The sequence below is a fragment of the Lagenorhynchus albirostris genome, chromosome 4, assembly GCF_949774975.1.
Source record: "Lagenorhynchus albirostris chromosome 4, mLagAlb1.1, whole genome shotgun sequence".
Classification (NCBI taxonomy): domain Eukaryota; kingdom Metazoa; phylum Chordata; class Mammalia; order Artiodactyla; family Delphinidae; genus Lagenorhynchus; species Lagenorhynchus albirostris.
The window spans coordinates 36908630-36930757 of record NC_083098.1 but is presented as its reverse complement, the minus strand read 5'-3'; the positions used below and the strand labels follow the sequence as shown (position 1 = coordinate 36930757).

The window sequence follows — 22128 nt, the reverse complement described above, 5'->3', positions numbered from 1 at the left end:
AGGGTGTCAACTGGGAATATGATATCATCTGAGGCTCAACGTCCTGTGCCAAAGTTCACTGGTTGTTGGTAGAACATGCCTCGTGGTTGTAGGACCATTTTCTTGCTGGTAGTCAGCTGGGGTACACCATCAGCACCTAGAGGCCACCCTCAGGTCCTTGTCATGTATCCCTCTGTATAGTCAGTTCACAACATGAAAGGGATGTTAAGGGTAATCTCAGAATTCTGCCTACCACATTAATTTGCTTATTACAATATAAAGGACAAATAAGATTATTTTCTTGGACTTTTGTGCTTTGTACATATTTGTTTCCTTTAGTGGCTGCTTACTCTGAGACTTTTTTTTTTTTAATGAAAGCTTATTTATTTATTTATTTTTGGCTGTGTTGGGTCTTCGTTTCTGTGCGTGGGCTTTCTCTAGTTGCGGCAAGCGGGGGCCACTCTTCATTGCGGTGCTCGGGCCTCTCACTGCTGTGGCCTCTCTTGTTGGCGGAGCGCAGCCTCCAGACGCACAGGCTCAGTAGTTGTGGCTCACGGGCCCAGTTGCTCCGCGGCATGTGGGATCCTCCCAGACCAGGGCTCGAACCCGTGTCCCCTGCATTGGCAGGCAGGTTCTCAACCACTGCGCCACCAGGGAAGCTCACTCTGAGACATTTTAATCTAGATTTCTTGAAGACCAATCATAAGTATTCTAAAGCACTGATCTTAACAAAAGTCAGTGGGTGGGGAGGAGGAGTGATGTAGAAAGACAATACTCGAAACCAAAGTTCTGTCAATACCATTACATTGTTTTCTGTTAGTACCTCACAGTTGGTGAGGAAAAACATAACACATGTGAAATTAGGGATTTTCCCCTCCATTTACTTTTCTCCTAAGTTTAAATAATACAGAGAAAGATTAAAGAATTCCAGAATTTTTCTTCTGGTTTTTTGAAGCTGTCCTTTGAAAAGCAGGGAATAGGCATATATGATTTCTATTTGGATAAGTAGTTGACCTGAGCCAGCAGCCCAGAAAGGCAATTTAGACTTGTGTTTGTTTTAGTTTCTCTTCTCTCACTGGGCAAGGTATAACGGAAAAGTTGACAAATATTAAGCATTGCTCCAACTTCAATAAAGATATTTGGTCACATGCTATTTTCTACCTTGAGACAACGTTCAATTAAAATTTCACAGACTTTTATCTCTTTTTTTCCTTAAAATCCCAATTCTTTCTTAGGCTTTTCTAACTATACTAGGCAATAATATTTTTTCTCTACTACTTATCTGTACCTACCCTCCTAATGGAAAAGAAATATTAGTGTTTTGTTTTTTAATTAGAGAGATTAGCTTTTAGTCTTCAAGAGCTCTAATAGTGCTTTTATTTCTACTTTGTATACATCTGTCTTGATGTTGACCATTTTTGGATCAACAGATAAAAGGTAGAAATAATTTCACATTAATTAAAATGTCCTGTAATTATTGTAATTATCATTTCAGTTTGAAGTGCTTTAGGAAATTAGAAGTTAAGAGAAAAACAAGACATGGCTATCTTGAATAATGGTTTTTAAAAAATGATTGCGTTATCAAGCTACACATTCTAACTTTAGTAACATAAGTTACATGGCATTTTAGATATGCTTTGGCTGTTTTAAGGAGAGAAGATCTCAGACCTTTGCCGTGGATTTTGATTTCTTTAGTCTTACAGATTTTTATTTTAATGGGACAAATTAACTTTTAGAAAACTTTTTTTCTTTTTAAAGCATATGTTACCTCATGTTGGGGCTTCACAGGACAAAGAAAAGGAATGCTGTCCTGGCTTTCATCAGGTTTAGTTAGTTTGTTTGTTTTCTCTTTTTAACAGCTTCATTGAGGAATAATTGACATATAATAAGCTGTACATATTGTGTACAACTGGATGAGTTTTGACATATGTATGCACCTGCGAACCATCATCACAATCAAGATAACGAACAGATCCATTATCCCCAAATGATTTCTCATGCCCCCTTGTAATCAACTTCCATCTGCCTCTCCATAGGTCAATGCCATCCTCAGGCAACTGAGCTATTTTTTGTAACTGTAGTTGGCATTTTTTATAATTTTGTACAAATGTAATCATAAAGTATATAATTCCTCTCTCTCTCTCTCTTTTTTTTTTGATCTAGCTTCCTTTACTCAGTATAATTATTTTGAGATTCATGTTGTTGCATGTATCAATAATAGTTCATTCCTTTTATTGCTGACTAATATTCCATTGTGAGAATATACTAAAATTAGTTTATCCATTCACTTGTTGATAGACATTTGCTTGTTTCCAGTTTTCGGGCGTTACAGATAAAGCTGATACGAACATCTGTATATGTCTTTTTTTTTTTAAGAAATGGAAAATTTTATTTGAGCCAAATTTGAGGATTATAACCTGAGAGGAGCATCTCAGAAAGCTCCGAGAAGTGTTCCCTGTATGAGTCTTTGTGTAGATATAAGATTTAATTTCTTTTGGGTAAATACTTAGAAGTGGAATGGCCAGATCATCTGGTAGGCTTATATTTAACTTTTTATGAAACTGTCAGTTTCCCAAAGAGTACCATTTTACATTCCCATTAGTAATGTATGAGTGTTTTAGTTCCTCCACATCCTTGACTACACTTATGGTCAGTTTTTTACATTTTAGTAATTCTGATAGCTATGTGGCAGTATCTCATTTTAATTTTCGTTTTCCTAATGACTGTTGAAGTTGAACATCTTTTCACGTGCTCATTTGCTGTCCATGTGTTTTCTTTAATGAAATACCTATTCAAATCTTTTGCCCATTTGACAAAAAAAATTTGCTTTGTTTGTTTTCCTATTACTGAGTTTTGACAGTACTTTATATATTCTGGATATAAATCCTTTATCAGTTATGTGATCTGTAAATATTTTCCTTTAATTTGTGCCTTTTCTTTTTATTCTTTGAGGAGTTATTTTCAAAGAGCAGAGGTTTTAATTTTGATGAAGTCTTAACCATGTTTTTATTTCATGGTTCACACATTGATGTGTATCTAAGAAAAATTTGTCTCATCCAGGATCACAATGATTTTCTCCTAACTTAAAAATAAATAGTATCCAAGGTATTCCTGTATATAGAAAAGCTTACTGAAAATTATTTTTAAATGAGTATTCTTATTAAATTACAAATTCTAAAACCTAGTTCTTAAGTTTCTAAGGTCAATTATTTTATTTTACTTGTAGAAAAGACTGATAGTCACTTTTAAGGGACCTTTTGATTGAGTGTATAATCCCATTGTTCAAACTTTATTAATTAAAATCCTTTAACTGTTTTAAACTGCATTCATACAATTAAAAGTTGACTTCTCTGTGCTTCCACTGCAGGGGGCACAGGTTCAATCCCTGGTCAGGGGAACTAGGATCCCACGTGTTGTGCGGTACGGCCAAAAAAAATCTTCCTGAGTACTTAAATAAGTCTCTAATTAATGAAAACTTGTAAGTATGCTAAGACTTAAGTTCTCTTATATGTTCCAGTGGTATTTCATACAAGCCTGAACTCATTTTCTCAATTACATTATTTAAATTGGAATCACAAGGCAAATCTGTTATTCTAACTGACCTATTTCTCTTAAACTTTATAAACAGCTAAAATACCAAATATGTACAGATTCTTTAACTTAAAAAAATACTAATATATGGGCTTGCTTCTCTTAAACTTTTATAAAATTCATTGTAAATCATCCCAGGTTAAAGATGCTTGTAATTTTGGGGATTGCTTTCTCAACTCATTATGATTTCTTAATGACCAGAGATGTCTTTAGCCAGGATGATGAGTGTGTCTTTGCCCCAGACTCGTGGCACACGTAGAGCTCTATTTTATAGTTGCTTTGTTCTTGAAACAGAGTACTCTTATGGTCCTATTTCTTTAGAATCTATTTTAACATTCCTAATTCGTTAGTCTACTCCCAGATGGGTCATGGTATCACTTGATTGGATTCAGTTAAACTGTTTCTGTTTCATTCTTTTTGGAATCATTTTTATGTGCTTCCTATTTGCGAGTGCCACAAATCCTTCAGGATTAAAATGACATCTGTTAGAATCCTTTTGTGTTTTTATCTCATTCTGTGGGCACAGTTTTAAGGTCATGACAACAATACCTATGTTAACCAAAAACATAATAATGATTCTGATTATGTAATATAATTATTCTTATTTGAAAGTCTTTCCAAAAGCATAGTTATCATGTACCCTACCACTTTCAAGGAAATAAAAGTGAATAATATGGTTATGTTTATTGTAAAGCAGGACCTTATTGACAGTAAAATAATGCCAGTCATATATCTACACTCCAAGTTATCTAGTACTGTGTCTAAAGGAAACAACTGAAGTAATAAACTCTTTAGAATTTTCATAACTGTTCCCTCATCTAATGGTTGAATTCAAGCTTTTAAATTTTTTTCTCCTTTTTGTTGCATCTCTCTTCCACTTCTGCATTTCTTTTGTTCCCTTCTCTTTCCTTTCAGATCTACTGATCTGGAGAGCTATAGTAAAGGTGAATAAAAATAACAGAGAGAGAGAGATGATGATGATAGGCAATTACCAAACTTGGTGATGGTAGACAATTTATAAGGTATAGGTATGTTGTTACTTGTTTGAATTTTAGAAAGCTGCTTTAACATTACATTGTCTTGAGATTGGGTGGTTAGGGGGTTGAGGCAGTTTTTTAAAAATCTTAAACCTCTTTTCTAGCAAAGTTATACATATAAAATGTCTAATCTCTTCTGTTAGCTAGATAATATTGCTTTTAAAAACAGATGTTCCGTCTATGTTTTGGTGGTCTAACAAGTTCCAACCAGAGATGCATAGAGATCCTACACTAAGTAGGCAAAAAATGTTCTAAATAAAAATCAAAAGAGGATTAATAACATAAATCAGACCTGACTGAATCAAGAAATAGAGGTGTAATTAGTAATCTTTGTAGACAGAACAATCAAGTGTGGAAAAAATTCTGTTGTGTTGAAGTTACTTTTACTTTTTCATTTTCTTACAGGAAAATTTTATTTTAAAAACCAATCTCTTTAAAAATAAGTGAAAACCAGTATCTTAAGATTTAACACTTTGTGTGTATGAATGTAGCATTTGCTTTATAATAGATAATCATAAGCATCTTACTGTGCCCATCACTTTTCTTTCTTTCTGCCCTCCTTCTTTCCCTCCCCCCTTCCCTCCCTCCTTCCTTTCTTTCTCTTTTCCTTCTTTCTCCTTCATGTGGGGAAGTTATTCTCTTGCCTCTATAAGGAAACTCAAGTCCATAATTCTCTCCGTATTCTTTGATAGTAATAACTACAATCACGTTTCAAATACAATGTCAATTCCATAAATAAAAGTGCCTAGTCAATATATTAAGCACCATTTCAGTCTTCATTCAAAACTAAAACGCTTCCCTTCCCCAGCTAGGATTAACAGTAAGTAGGAGGCAGTGTGGTTGGCTTCTCTTTTTATTGCTTACCTCTTCCATTTGCAAGTTGCTGTATTTGACTGCTTCAGGATTTAAACTGGTGGCAGGAAGAAAGGTAGAGAAGCAAACAATTGTTTACCTGACTCTTCTTATAACATGGCTTCACTGTCTTTGAGCTTGTTATATGCTTAAGGCTGACCCTTTTGTGTGTACGTTTTTGGGTTCTTCAGAGTCCTTCACTGGAACTATATACTTCCTGTGATGCTTCAAAAAAATTTTCCTCCCACTAGCCAACACCTAATTATTCTTCCTCCTCCTCCTCTTCTCCCTCCCCTCGTACTTCCTCTTCTTCCCCCTCCACCTCCCCTCACTTCCTCCTCCTTCTGGTTAGTACTGTGGGAACCTCAGGTGGTACTCTGGGGAGAATTTTTTTAACAGCTTTATTGAGATATACTTGACATACCATAAAATTTACCCTTTTAAAGTATACCTTTAGGGGCTTCCCCGATGGCGCAGTGGTAGAGAGTCCGCCTGCCGATGCAGGGGATACGGGTTCGTGCCCTGGTCTGGGAGGATCCTACATGCCGCGGAGCGGCTGGGCCCGTGGGCCACGGCCGCTGAGCCTGCGCGTCTGGAGCCTGTGCTCTGCAACGGGAGAGGCCATAACAGTGAGAGGCCCGCATACCGCAAAAAAACCCCTTTAGAGCAGGGGTTCCCAACCCCTGGCCACGGTAGCGGTCCGTGGCCTGTTAGGAAGCGGGCCACACAGCAGGAAGTGAGCAGCTGGGCGAGCAAGTGAAGCTCCATCTGTATTTACAGCCGCTCCCCGTCGCTCTCATTACCACCTGAGATCTGCCTCCTGTCAGATCAGCGGCAGCGTTAGATTCTCATAGGAGCACAAACCCTACTGTGAACTGCACGTGTGAGGGATCTAGGTTGCGTGCTCCTTATGAGAATCTAATGCCTGATGATCTGAGGGAGCTGAGGGGGTGATGCTAGTGCTGGGGAGCGGCTGCAAATACAGATTATCATTAGCAGAGAGGTTTGACTGCACAGAGACCATAATAAATCAGTCACTTGAAGACTCGTATCAAAACCCTATCAGTGGGCTTCCCTGGTGGCGCAGTAGTTGAGAGTCTGCCTGCCGATGCAGGGGACACGGGTTCGTGCCCCGGTCCGGGAAGATCCCACATGCCGCGGAGTGGCTGGGCCCGTGAGCCATGGCCACTGAGCCTGCGCGTCTGGAGCCTGTGCTCCGCAATGGGAGAGGCCACAACAGTGAGAGGCCCGCAGCGTACCGCAGAAGAACAAACAAACAAAAACCCTATCAGTGAGTGGCAAGTGACAATTAAGCTGCATCTTACAGAGTAGACTGGACATAAGCAACAGACTTCGGGTGTCACTGTCTCCCATCAGACCCCAGGTGGGACCATCTAGTTGCAGGAAAACAAGCTCAGGGCTCCCACTGATTCTGCATTATGGTGAGTTGTATAATGATTTCATTATATATTACAGTATAATAATAGAGATAAAGTGCACAATAAATGTAATGCACTTGAATCGTCCCGAACCACCCCCCCACCCCCACCCCCGGTCCGTGGAAAACCTGTCTTCCACAAAACTGGTCCCTGGTGCCAAAAAGGTTGGGGACCACTGCTTTAGGGTTTTGCTACCATCACCACAATCTAAATTTGGGGACTTTTTCACCTTCGGGGTGGGATTTCATTAACCCGAGGCTGTGTGGCCCAGCTCCTTGTCCACCTTACCCTCTGCCCCTGCCCAACCAGTGGAAGAGTAGCTAGCTCCCAATACAGCATGCTTCCTCACTGCAATTCTCTGTTTGCCCTCTCCTCCCTTTGGCTGCTGCCTCAGTGATGGTCAAAGACTTTAGATCCCTAAAGTATCAGACATGAGTCTGTGGTGTCCTCCCTAAATTCCAGGGAACATATACCAAGCACTCTAAGGCACCTTCCCACACCCCTCCTGCTTTGGAGGAGGCATGAAAATCAGTACAACTCTCTTCAAAGAAATTCTCCTGATGGAATTTTCTCCCTACTCTTTATACCCTGTGTGTAGGCTTTAGAGCTGTCTAACCAGTTCTCATCTCATTCATATTACTTCGGAAATTTGCTACAGAGTAGTCTTTCTCACAAGTCACTTTGGTATCTGATTGCTAATAGTATCTTCTGTTAAAACTTCCAATTTAACATAGTGTTTTGTGTAGATTACTCAGATATCTTTCAGAAAGGAATGAAGCTTCTATTTTTTTTTAATTTAATAACTGGGCTATTACAGTGTTATCATATAATAAAGTACATGAGAAACTTAGAGAGTTGGGGGGGAGCGGTCTGAATAATAATCTCTTCTTGTACAAGCTGAATAAAAACCCCTTTGGCTTTTTCAAAGCAATATCTTATATCTTCCCTTTTAACTACCACGTTCTGCATTTAAGTAGACACCCCTCAAGGCAGACTCTAAAAATAAAATGCTATAGTAAACATTTGAAAAGGAAAGTAACAGGACAAGCCTGGCCTCATTTGTAGAGCTGTAGTTGCTTTTTTTTCCCATCTGTGTTAAAGTACCATAAATGTAAATTAAAAGAAAATATTAGCTTTTCTTTTAATTAAATATTGTTAGCTGACTAAACAAAGTCGACTTTTATCTGAAGGAGATGTTTTTATAGGTTAATTTTAAAATTTAATGAAGGATATAATTACAGAAAATAAGTATTTAACATTTTCTTCCCCTAGTTTCTTTTCCAAACCCACTGCTTCTGCCTATATATACATTATTCTTAAATTAGTTTGGTTATTGTAAAAATCTTAGTAATCACTACAAAAGCAACTTTCTTTTCAAGGAGGGTCAATTTAGTAAAATTTATATAAGAGGATTTTGACTAGCTGCATTTCCCTCTTCCAAAATGTAAATAGGATTATTGAGCCCCATAGAAAATCTTAATTTATCAATATATCACCTACTTAGTTGAATGCTTTAAAAAAAAAAAAAAACTGACCCTACAGAAATGTCACCACAGAGGCATCTTTCTGACTTTTTATTTTTTATTATTATTATTTTTTAAAAATAAATTTATTTATTTTTGGCTGCGTTGGGTCTTTGTTGCTGCACGCGGGCTTTCTCTAGTTGCGGGGGTGGGAGGGGGCTACTCTTCATTGCAGTGCGCAGGCTTCTCATTGCGGTGGCTTCTCTTGTTGTGGAGCACGAGCTCTAGGGCGCGCAGGCTTCAGTAGTTTTGGCACACGGGCTCTGTAGTTGTGGCTTACAGGCTTAGTTGCTCCGCGGCATCTGGGATCTTCCCGGACCAGGGCTTGAACCCGTGTCCCCCGCATTGGCAGGTGGATTCTTAACCACTGTGCCACCAGGGAAGTACCCTGACTGTTTATTAATTCAACTTCAATAACGTCTTAGATTACAAAGCATCTTTACATGCGTAACATCTTTCTTTGTCATAGCCACCTCAAAATGGCATTATTATTACTATTATTATTATTCCTGTGTCACAGATGGGAAATTGAAGTTTAGAGGTAAAATGACTTTCCCAGGGGCAAATGGTAAGTTGGCAGCAAAGCTGGGTCTAGAAATACTTAATTTCATTCAGTGCAAAATTTATAGTTATAGTGTATATATTAGAAATGTAGAAATGAATTAGTGAATGGAAAAAATGTGTTCCATCTTATTCCCAACTTCTTCCACCATGGCTGTAGGGTCTCCTGTCTATTCTTTTTACCTAGGATGAATAGCATGAAACCTGGAACTTCAGTCTGGCTGCTTTGATTTAATTACCTGCACTTTGGTGTCTCTGGTACCCTGAGGTCTCTGTCTTCTCCCATGAAGTAGTCACCACCACTATGGCTATTCTCCAGTTCTATCTCTGAATTTGACCCTATTGGGCTAGGGCAAGTGGTTGTTTTGAGAGTTCTTTAACTCCTTTACCTTCTGTGACTTTAAGCTGTAGGACTATATTATATTTACATTGAAGGCCATATTGAGAACTCAGGTGGACAGGGACCTCATAGTCTCATTACTGATGCAGAACTTTCACTACTGCAAGTGCAGTAAAGTGGCTGATGTGTAGACCATCTGTTACCCTTGTTTCCTAGGTAATATGCATGTGACACTAGCTGAGGCCCTGGAGGTTCGGGGTGGACCACTGCAGGAGGAAGAGATATGGGCTGTATTAAATCAAAGTGCTGAAAGTCTTCAAGAATTATTCAGAAAAGGTAAGGCCTTTTGCGTGTGTGTGGGGAGGTGGGGGTAGCTGAAAAGCAGCTAGGGTGGCAGACTATAGAAAGGAATGCTTTCTCTTATCTCTCTTAGGGCTGAAAAAGCTCTGATCTTGTCTGCCTTCATTGGAACATCTTCTGTGTGTCTGATATTGTGCTAGGCACTGAAAATATAATGGTGATCAAAAGCAAAAACGTTCCCTGTCTTTCTGGAGCTTACAGTCCAGCTTGGAAGATAGCTATTAATAAAATATTTATGTAAACAAATGTAAAAAATGCAATCGTGACAAGGGCTACCAGGGAGGGGAATCAGTTGACTCTGTGAGAACCCATAGTAGGAGGATTTGATCTGGTGAAGAGGACGGAAACGAAGTCTTCCCTGTATAAATCTCCCCTGAGCTAAGACCTGAAAAAGAAGAGAAGTTAACCAGGTAAGAGGGAGGGGAAAACATTCCTGGCAGAGAGAATTATATGCACATCCCTGGGATAATGCAAACTGAATAACTAGTTTGATGCTTCCCTGCAGAGGTGGTTACGTGGTCCAAATGGTTGTGTAGCATTTTGGAGCTAGAAAACTTAGAGAATCAGTCTCCCTTTGGTTGTCTAAAAACATTTGCTATCATGCTGAAAAGCTCCACATGAAGATGGTGTTTGCTATTCACACCACATGTCCAACACCTATTTAGCGTAGTAAAGAAACCACGCTTCATCTAAAGGAAGAATTAAACTTTAAAACTGATTTGAATTAATTAAGCACAATAAGCATGACAGAAATAGGGGAGGATTTGAGGGTAGTAAGAGTTCTCAAAGTGGGTCCCTCAGGCTTCCCTGGTGGCGCAGTGGTTGAGAGTCCGCCTGCCGATGAAGGGGACGCGGGTTCATGCCCAGATCCGGGAAGATCCCACATGCTGCGGAGCGGCTGGGCCCGTGAGCCATGGCCGCTGAGCCTGCACATCTGGAGCCTGTGCTCCACAATGGGAGAGACCACTACAGTGAGAGGCCCACGTACCGCAAAAAAAAAAGAAGAAGAAAAAAAAAAAAGTGGGTCCCTGGATGAGTAGCACCAATATCACCTAAAACCTTGTTAGAAATGCAGACACTTAGGCCCACCCTAGACCCACTGAATAAGAAACCCTAGGAGTAGAGCAGCAATTTGTGTTTTAGCAAGTCTTTAAGGATATTCTGATGCATTTTAAAGTTTGAGAACCATTATACAATTGAATTGCTGAAGACCAGGAGCCATGGGAACCTTTTGGAAGGTGTAGAGGTGACCACTGATTAAGCAAAGTCTAGAGCACAGGGGAAGAGTGGGGATAGATGGTAGTGTTTTGGTGTTGCTGCTGTTTTCTAATCCAGAGGGAGAAACCTAGATATTTGAAGATCTTTGATTAGAGTTAGGATTAATTTAAAGAAAACTTACTCATTTTATCTAATGCCACTTAACTAAAATCTAGTTATTTTAAGTAGACCTTGTTGTTGTTTGCTTCATTTTAATTTTTCAGAGAATTTTCAGAAAGTATAGGCACTCTGGAGTACAGAGCAGGTAACCATGCTGCAGAGGTGTTGTTGAAGGAAGGATATGTTGGTGGCATTATTACTCAGTTAATTAACAACAGTCAATATTTAAAAAGCATCTCCTTCTTGTGAGGTGTTGTGTGGAAGATGCCAGTAAGTAGAAGGTGTCACAGTTGCTTGCCCTTAAGGGATAGACTCAGATCAGTCAGATGCATATGAAAAGTTTACTACTTCAAAACAGTGTGCCAGGTGTGTGAGAGAAACAGTAGTGCTAGGGATGTTCAGAGGAGGGAGAGAGAATACCTTTTTTCATTATGCTAATAGCGAGATCACTGCCCTGGCCATGACTCATAGAATATAAAGTGTTTCGCACACTGTGAGTACCTAAGTGTTTTCCTTCTTTCAAATTTTGTAATGTTAACAGAGATCGAATGTCTGAATGTTAAGTCCTTATCATTGAGATGGAATTATTGCATAACATATTGGCACATTACAATAAAGAGATTTCCTGGATGTGTTCATAAAATTAATTGTGAGGCAGGTATATCTTAAACACTGTCCAGTGGGAGCTGGTTACCATAGGCCTTCAGTCCAGTTCACAGCCTAACATCAGTAATATAGAGAAATTGAATTTGGCTTCTTTGACAGTCGAGATTACCAACTATCGTGATTGCCAATTGGAAATTTCTATTTATTTGGAGGAAACTCAGGCTTGTTTTATTTAGTTTACCTAAAATCTATGGTTTTTCATTCCTTTTATTTGATAGCACGATGTCTTTTTGCCACAAGTTCTTCTCCTGACTATTGTAACAAACTGAAATAAAATAACTATTTTGTTTGCTTATTTTGTGGATGAAAGGTGTTGGTCTTGGTTCTCTAGTTCATACCCTTATGAATAACACTAGGAATGTTATGGGGAAAACAGCAGGTAAAATACAGTGATTTTCTTTGTCTTTCTGTGTCTGTTACAAAAATCTTTTAGTTCTTATGGATTTTTTTTTTCCCTTATCTTCTTGAACTTGTATGTTGTTCCTGTGTCTTTTTCAGTGCAAATTGACATTCCTATAAATAGAAGGCTGGAAGTAAGCATTTCTACTAGGGGATTATTGAGCACAGATCAAGAAAATTATCTATTTTTTCATCTTTTTGAGCCTCCTAGTAATTTAAGTCCTTTTTAAAGACAAAATTGTTGTGGTTAGTATTCATAGAATAATGATACCTAAGCATGACCTTGTTGAAAGACATCATTTTCAAATGAATTTCTCTTCAGAGAAGAAGAAAAGTAAAAGTTTAAAAAAATATGTTTCCAAACATTTAGATGATGGTGATGATGATACGTCGTTCTCCTTTCGTTATAAGTTCCTTAGTGTTACTGTCTTGTGAATATTAAAACACGATTGGTGTGATTACTTTTTAGAATTTTTGAGATTTTTGTCGTGGCCTTGCACATGGTTTAGTTTTGTAATATTCTGTGGGAATAGAATGTGTTTTTTTTTCTATTTCTAAGGTATAACTTAAGCTTGTTAATGTTTGTGCTTTTAAATTTTTTTCTATATCCTAATTACTTTGTATACTTGCTCTGGCAGATTCTTAGGGATAGTTTAAATTTTTTACTATAATGATGTCTTTGTCTGTTTTCTTACTACTGTCATGTGTTTGTGCTATTTTATGATACATATAATGGCTAACGACTAATTTAAATGGACTGGATCTTCTATTACTATAAAGTAAGCCCTTCCCCCCCTTTTAACTACTCATTGCCTTAAATTCTGTCCCTCTGCTCTTAATATTGCCACCTCTGCTTCCTTGCCATTTACCTAGTATATTTTTTATCCTTCCTTAATTTTCAAATCATCTGTATTGTAATTTAGATATCTCTTTTAAATAATAGATAGCTGGATTTTACTTTTTTGCCTCACTAAGGAGATGGATATTCTTTAATTAGGAAATTAAACGTGGCCACTGAAATAAAAGTTCTGGAGGAATTTCATTAAGGGTCCTCTCGTATCATGACTTCTAACTATATGTTTCTCAGTTCCTCTTATTAACTGATTGGGAAAGCGTAGCTGATGTCCAAAAATGTATACACACTTAAGATTTTAGCTTTTACATCGTGGATGAACTCATGCAGGGGCTCAGTGGTCCTGGATAATAAAAAAAAAATGCTATTCTCACGTGCATTCTGGATAATGTTTAGAAATGAAATTATTGCTGCCTTGGAAAATTTAGCTTACAATTATATTAGTTGCCCAAAACAGTGATTTCTTTTTTTAAGTTATGAAACTGTTGCTCTTGGCAGAAAACAGATCTTTTGACTCTGTGGGATTTTAAGGTATTAGAATGGTTGATTGGTTGTTGCTAAAATTGCCCCTTCATAACTAATCAGAGGAAAAGACCCAATCTTCCTTACTTAGGTAAGGATATAAATCCCATAAAAATCCCTTTATGTATACTCATTTCTGATTCCCTGTTTAATAAATAAAACAATATTTAATGAAATTAGTAAATTAAACAGTTAAAAAATAATAGAATAAAGCATTTTGATAAATAGAAGTGCTAAAAAACAATCAAGATTCATTGTCAAAATAAAAACATTCAAAGAGTTACTAGCAAGTGGCCTTGGAAAATTGAGAAGACGTTGCATTTCTTAATGTTTTTGGAAAACAGATTTGTATAAGGTTGCAGAGAGCAGGGCATATAGAATCTGTATTTTATTATAAACATTTGCTTATTATATGCATGAGTGAAAAAAACAAATTACTACAGATAGCTGGGTAAATATCAAATAAACTTCTCTGCTCTTCCCTCCTTGAAAAGTGTTTAAAAATTAGAATTTGTAGGTACCTGTTTAAGAAAACAATCTTACTAGAGAATGAATGATCTATTATTTTATCAGCAAAATTGAGTGAAAGAGTAAGTTCTTTTTTTGTTTTGTAGAATTGCTTTCATTGAATAAACACTTTCAGGGAAATTCCCTTGCTACTGAAAGGAAAATATATATAAGAAATATATAACCTCAGAACCCCACACACATACATGTTTTCATTTATGGAATCAAACTCCTCGAGCTGGAAAGATCTTAATCCATTTCACCGAACTAATCATTTTTAGAGGTAAGGAAACAAGGCCCAACTTAAATGACTTATAAGAATTAATGTTAGCAGAGCAGAAATACTATAACTTTTTAAAGTCACGAGCAGTACCTTTTTAGAGCTATAGAATCACTTTATATATACAGGACAATAAAGTTTTAAAATTGATTGCTCTCCTATGAGCATAGCAACAAGATGTTTAAAAAACCAGTATCAGGTGACAAAAGTGACATTCCTTCAGATTCTACACATATTAAGAGTAATAAGGGAAAATTGTGAACAAAGTTCTTGAAAAAATTCAACCATTTACATGGACACTTTAAAAGACACAAACTACCAAAGCTCATTCAAGAAAAAGTAGACTACCTAAATGGCCCTATATCTACTAAGATGATTGAATATATATTTTTTAATGTGCCACAAAGAAAACTTCAGGCCCATATTGCTTCACTAGGGAATTCTGAAATTTTAAGGAAGAAATAATAACAATACTATACCAAACATTTGAAGAACATTGAAGAGGAGGAAATACTTCCCAACTCCTTCTGTGAAGCTAAAATTATTGTAATATTAAAACCAGACAAAGACACTAGAGAAGATAAAATAATAAACCAATATACTTTATGCACATAGATGCAAAAATTCTTAACAAAATTTTAACAAATCGAGTCTAACAGTATGTAAAAATTATAATACATCATGATCAGGTAGACCTCAGGAATACAAGATTGGTTTAACATTCAGAAATCAATCATTATAATTCACCGTATTTACATGATTTGCAAATATTTTTCTCCCAACCTGTGACTTCTCCTTTCATTCTCCTAATAATGTGTTAAGAGCAGTAGATGTTTTAAACTCTGATGAAGACTACTTTATCATTTTTTCTTTCATGAATCATGCATTTAATATCATATCTAAGAAATCTTTGTAGCTCAGGGTTACAATGATTGTCTCCTGTGCTTTCTTCTAGAACTTTTACACATTTAAGAAATCAGTTTTTTTCCTGCATCTACTGAAATGAACATATGGTTTTGCTTCTTTAGTATGTAATAAAAAAAATAAAGAAATAAAGAATTAAAAGCAAAAATAAACAAATGGGGCCTAATCAAATAATTATAAGCTTTTGCACAGCAAAGGAGACCATAAACAAAATGAAAAGATAACCTACAGACTGAGAGAAAATATTTGCAAAAGATGTGACCAACAAGGGCTTAATTTCCAAAATATAGAGACAGCTTATACAGCTCAATATCAAAAAAACAGACAACCCAATCAAAAAATGGGCAGACCTAAATAGACATTTCTCCAAAGAAGACATACAGATAGCCCATAGACACATGAAAAGATGCTCAACATTGCTAATTATTAGAGAAATGCAAATCAAAACTACAATGAGGTACCACCTCACACCGGTCAGAATGACTATCATCAAAAACTCTGTAAATAACAAATGCTGGAAAGGGTGTGGAGAGCAGGGAACCCTCTACACTGTTGGTGGGAATGTAAATTGGTACAGTCACTATGGAAAACAGTATGGAGGTTCCTTAAAAAACTAAAAAGAGAGTTGTCATATGATCCAACAATCCTACTCCTAAGCATATGTCTGGAGAAAACTCTAATTCAAAAAGATACATACACTCCAGTGTTCGTTGCAGCATTATTTACAATAGCCAAGCCATGGAAGCAACCTAAATGTCCTTGGACAGAGTAATGGATAAAGAAGATGTGGTACCTATAAACAATGGAATATTACTCAGCTATAAAGAAGAATGAAATAATGCCATTTGCAGCTACATGGTTGGACCTAGAGATTATCATACTAAGTGAAGTAAGTCAGAAAGAGAAAGACAAATACCATATGATATCACTTATATGTGGAATCTAAAATATGACACAAACCTATCTACAAAACAGAACAGACTCACAGACATAGAGAACAGACTTGTAGTTGCCAAAGGGGAGGGTTGGATGGGGAGTTTGGGACTAGCAGATGCCAACTATTATATATAGGATGGATAAACAAGGCCCTACTGTATAGCACAGGGAACTGTCTTGTAATAAACCATATATATATGGTATGTGGTACCCCAGAAACTAACATAACATTGTAAATCAACTATACTTCATTAAAAAATAAATAAAATACAATAAATTTAAAATTCAGTTCCTCACTTATCTTAGCCACATTTCAAGTTCTTTCTTAAAAGCCATATGTGGCTAGTGGCTACTAAAATGTTCAGTTAGAATTTACTGTCCTAAACTGTGGTTCAAGAAAAACATCAGTTTTGGATGAAAAATACATATTCAGTGTATTTACCATCAGCAAACCCTTATTGAGGAAATTACTGAAAGATGTATTTCTGGAAGAAGGAAATTTAACTCAGAAGGAAGAAGAAACCTTCAAAAAGGAATGAAAGCAAAAGAATTAGTCAACTTGATGGTAAATCTAAATAAGCATTGGCTATATAAAATATTGATAATAATGATGTCAAATTTAAAATTATAAATAAAATAATAAGACTTAGACTGGGATAGATGACAGGAGTAAAACAGTTTAAGGGTTTAATTCTATTCATGAGAATGGTAGGTTTCTTGACTTTAGAATTTGCGTAGTCAAATATCCTTAAAGTTTGTAATAGTAATCACAAAACAAAAAGAGAGAAAATGTAAAACTTCCAATCTGGTGGAACCAAAGGAGAGTAAGTAACTCAATGCATGAAAAAGGAGACAAAGCACTGAACTTCAAATTGACTTACTGGTTGTTTTGTTTTGTTTTAAGCCTTTATAAGAAATATGGAAAGTTTTTGTGGATTAAAAGCTTTTGAGTAAATCTTTGTATAGTCTATGCAGCTTTTAAAGGCCAAATCCTAACTAGTCTCTTTATATTACATTCCTAATTATTTACAATAGTAATTTTCTTGATTAACAGGGTGTATTTAGTTGTCTTTGACATGCTACATCTTGCCCTGCCTACATGAGGCTGGAATTAACAGGTCCTTCAAGTTAAATGTGTTTGAACCAGGTAAAGTTACCCCATATGTTCCCTGGAAACAAACTATAAAACATGAAATTAATTTAATATCTAACATTCTTAAAATGAATAATGTGGGTTGTTTAACAAGTGTATGAAGCACTTGTAGTAAACCACCCCTCCCCTACAACTATTGTCTACCGTGGTTTTTTTTGGGTTTTTTTTGCGGTACGCGGGCCTCTCACTGCTTTGGCCTCTCCCATTGCGGAGCACAGGCTCCGGACGCACAGGCTCAGCGGCCATGGCTCACGAGCCCAGCCGCTCCGCGGCATGTGGGATCTTCCCAGACCGGGGCATGAACCCGTGTCCCCTGCATCAGCAGGCGGACTCTCAACCACCGCGCCACCAGGGAAGCCCTGTCTACCGTGTTTTGATGTGAAATTCTTTTGGCTCTAGATGTGACAAATAGGCCATTTTATAAATTTAAAGAGTCATATGTTTAGAGGGGAAAGTAGCTACAGGTCATGCTCGCTAGCCCCATCTTTGCTGACAAATGTAATTTTACTGTATTTATTGTTTTAATTTAATACAGGAATTTTTAAAAATGAGATATAATATATATAGTAAAGAGCATTATTAATTGTACTGCCTGATAAATTTTATAAATGTACACACTCATATAACCACTGCCTAGATCATTTCTAACACCCGGGAAGCCTTCTCTCCTGCTTCCTTCTAATCAATTCTTGGTTACCAAGAATAATCATTATTATGAGATAGCACATAAATAAGTTTTTAAACAATCTTTAAACATCATATAAATAGAATCATACAATGTGAACTCTTTTGTGTCTGACTTCTTTTTTTTTTCTGCGGTACGCGGGCCTCTCATTGTTGGGGTCTCTCCCGTTGCGGAGCACAGGCTCTGGACGCGCAGGCTTAGCGGCCATGGCTCACGGGCCCAGCCGCTCCGCGGCATGTGTGGGATCCTCCCGGACCAGGGCACGAACCCGTGTCCCCTGCATCGGCAGGCGGACTCGCAACCACTGCGCCACCAGGGAAGCCCTGTCTGACTTCTTTTATTCAACATTCTGACCGAGATTTTTCCATATTATGTAACTAAGATTTTTAAAGAAAACGTTTTGCAATTCTCATGTTTCTTTTCTCAAATATAGAAATTAGAAGGGGGCTTTATGCTTTGTATCACTTAGTAACAGGTTAAGATTTTTCTTGGGGTGATGTGTGTCAGTCATGGTTAACATTTTTACAAGAAATATATCGTTATATTTCTTTTTGAAAAATAGAATAGTTTACCATTCAAATAAGCCCCCTCCCTCCTTTTCCCTTTGAGAAGGAAAATTTCTTTAAAATGTAAAATAGGAGGATGGTAATCTGAAGAGCAGCAGAGAATAGCATTAGTGAGCACAAAAATGTTTTTCGTAAGCAGCTACAGATCATGGTTATGTGGAAGCATGTCATCATAAATCAAGCCATTTTCTTTCTGGAATACTATTTCCTTCCTCTGCAAACTGAAAATATACACTGATCTTCATTGACCTTTGCCTCTAGTTCCTCAAAAATGAAATAAATGACAGTCACCCTTGATATTATTGGTTTTTCAGTCTTTGTATAGATTCCAGGTCCTTCAAAGTGAAGAGAAGTTGGTGAGTTCACTTTTAAAATTTTGTGTTTTTTCCCCAGCTTTATGCAGGTAGCAAGGGTGGAAGAAGATCTCCTTTAACCTGAAACTTTTCTGTACTGGGGCGGGGGGAAACCCCAAACCCGCTGCTTTATAAAGGGCCTTTACTATAAAAGTTATTTCTATTGCTAATTACCTTAGTTATAATTTATTTTGTCTGGCAAACTATAATGTGGCAGTTGTGTGATCTACAGGGGCTGTCATGAAGTTGTTAGGTGGCAACAGAAATGCCAGTGCTTTAAGAAGCTTAGCACTTGGTTCCAAGATTGCTTAGACAAAATTGTTAAACTAGCAATAAAATCAAGTTTTTAAAGAGACTTTACCATTCAAGATTAACATTTTTGCAACTGCTTGAATGGAATACTCAGATAAGATATGATTTGTGCATTTTAAGAAAGAAACCACCTTCAAGCAAATTTGTTTATTGGAAGTCTACAGCCTAAAATATGATAGACGTAAGAAACAGTTTTGCTCTCAAAGTTTAGGCCCTCCTTGGGGAAATAAAAAATTGGTATTAATCCCAGGATGTTTTCCACATACTTGTTGTATGCTTAATACCACATTGACATATCAGGGTAGAAGAGATCAAAGGTGCTCACCTCAAAGTTTGAAGAGATACAATGTAGATATTCATTGGATTTAAGAAAGTGTCAGAAAAGAAGCAAAGTGTATTGGAAGTTCATTTACAGTTTGCTTTCCTTTGGGAGCAAGATAGAAAAAAAAAAACAAAGATAATTTTATCAGCTGCATAAGGGAATTCATTTCTAAGTGCACAGTCAATGATATCCTCAGTTTGGTGCCATTTATTCAGCTTCCCTCTTATAGAGAAGAGCTGTTTAGGTCTCCCTTCTAGTCTAAAATTATTTCTGGTAGTCATTCTGCCTTTCTAATACAAAATGACTTTATTATAATTTGATAAAATAGTTTCTTATAACACTTTCTGGCTTACCATATCTCTTATTAAATGCCTCATTCTTGGCTTTATAAAGTAAAAAAAAAATTTTTAAGCTTTAAGGAAGGATTTAAAGCCATACGTATTCCATCTCATGATATCCTTGGTATTAGTTAATTGACATAGAGATGGAGCAAGTACAAGGTCAAGACGCAACTTAATTGAGCTATGATACTATTTTATTGCCCCTGATAAGGGCATTGGTTCCTGTTTGTGTGTCGGGTAGATTGGTGTGCCCATCTGAATCCCCAGGAAGCTTTTTTTTTTAATATACAATTTGATAAGTCTTTCTTTAATTAATTAATTTAATTAATTTGGCTGTGCTGGGTCTTCATTGCTGCACTTTGTTGTGGTGTGAGGGCTTCTCATTGTGGTGGCTTCTCTTGTTGCAGAGCATGGGCTCTAGGCGTGGGCTTCAGTAGTTGCAGCATGCAGGCCCCAGAGTGTGCGGGCTTCAGTAGTTGTGGCATGCAGGCTCAGTAGTTGCAGCACGTGGGCTCAGTAGTTGCGGCACATGGGCTTAGTTGCCCCGTAGCATGTGGGATCTTCCCGGACCAGACATCAAGCCCGTGTCCCCTGCATTGGCAGGCGGATTCTTAACCACTGAACCACCAGGGAAGTCCCCCAGGAAGCTTTTAGAAAATACTGTATAGAATCCTGTGCCCTGTCTCCAGAATTCACACAAAAATCCTGTGAGTTAGGAGACAGGAGGACTCTGCTTTCTCAATTACCCCTAAGCCCTGAAAATCAGATACTTTGTAAATAAGTTTGTTTTAGTATTCCAGTTAAAAAAGCTGACACTTCCTTTGAATCATACTTGAAAATGTAACTACAAGTAATGAAGATTGGTGAATAAAATGAAGATCCAGAATATTCCCTCAGTGAATAATTTAGAGTTCCTGGTGTTCGAAAGTTGAAAGAAAACTTTTTCTTCATAATAGAGATCAAAATAAAATTTTTTTTGTGACCAGCAGAATGTAAATTGATAAGTTATTGTCGTAGATCAGGGCAGAGGACCCCTTTAAAAGGTGTGGACTGGTGGTCTAGAGTTAGCATTGTAAACAAATTCATTTTTTTCAAGTATTGCAATTACCTTATCATAATGGTGTTGTACTTGATCTTTAGGAAATTCATATTTCCTATTCTTAAACCACTTATATTCTAGAAGAAATGTGTGAAAACAGAGTTACAGAAGCATTTTGTTCAGTATTTTGTCATATAATTTTGAGGTGTGCAGTTTTTATTGATGTGGGTAAAGAACATTGGTGGGAAAGGTGAACACTAAAGAAAACTCAGAGAGGAGGAACTTAATACGCTAAAGGAACAAAGTGGGCAGTTTCTTCAGAATATGATAAGAATGGAAGGAAGAAATATTTCTACAACTGTTTCTTTAATGCTGATCCGGTGGCCAAGGAGGTTTGCTGAAAAGGAGGGCAAAGGCTAAGAGACCTGCTGCCTTCTATCCATACTGTCCAGGTTTTTAAACCCTATTGCTTTTAATAATCATAACCAATTTAGTTTTACTAATATAGATTACATACATATATCACTTTTGTTAAACTCAGATCTCATTAGTGTTTTGTTATGAAGATGCATGGTTTGGAATTACCTCAAGAGTCTTGCAAGTACATAATAAAACAAAACTACTAAAAGCCTAATTGATGTGTTAAGTCATACCAAGATTCCAGTGGTTGTGGTTTGGATAGGTGGCTTGCTTGTGTTTAGTGTTTAAAAAAAAAGAAAAAGGGGCTTCCCTGGTTGCGCAGTGGTTGAGAGTCTGCCTGCCGATGCAGGGGACACGGGTTTGTGCCCCGGTCCGGGAAGATCCCACATGCCGTGGAGCGGCTGGGCCTGTGAGCCATGGCTGCTGAGCCTGCACGTCCGGAGCCTGTGCTCCGCAACAGGAGAGGCCACAACAGTGAGAGGCCCGCGTACCACAAAAAAAAAAAAAAAAAAAAGAAAAAGAAAAGAATGTGTGTCTTTGTGTGATTAAATGTCATCAGTAAGAGATAAAAATGTCTTTTCCTATTCTAGTGAAAAGCTCATATATATCAATTTAGACTGACGAGTTTGCATAATTTTGTGTTATCAGAATGCTGTAAATTCTATTACAAATAAAAATTTCTAAAACTGTATGCTCTTGCTGTAGTTGATATGTGTACATTCAGATAATTTTTTATTAACATGAATCTAATAATTCATGTTATACCTGAAGATAATGACTAGGTACAGTAA

General features: G+C 37.1%; 1 protein-coding gene across 15 annotated transcripts in view; it reads left to right on the top strand.

Moving 5' to 3' along the window:
• Window positions 1-22128, top strand: part of PTPN13 (protein tyrosine phosphatase non-receptor type 13) — a 233184-nt gene that overhangs the window by 45831 nt on the left and 165225 nt on the right. For 12 of the 15 annotated variants that reach the window (XR_009540261.1, XM_060147865.1, XM_060147863.1 and 9 more), the window contains exons 2-3: window positions 3347-3457; window positions 9539-9658. Coding sequence is in view for 14 of the 15 variants with exons in the window: in XM_060147865.1 (XP_060003848.1) it covers window positions 3448-3457; window positions 9539-9658 (130 nt within the window). In the remaining variant the exon portion in view is untranslated. Of the gene's footprint in view, window positions 1-3346; window positions 3458-4485; window positions 4599-6834; window positions 6902-9538; window positions 9659-22128 lie in introns of those variants that run through there. The other 3 variants (XM_060147859.1, XM_060147861.1, XM_060147860.1) reach the window with 3 other exon arrangements.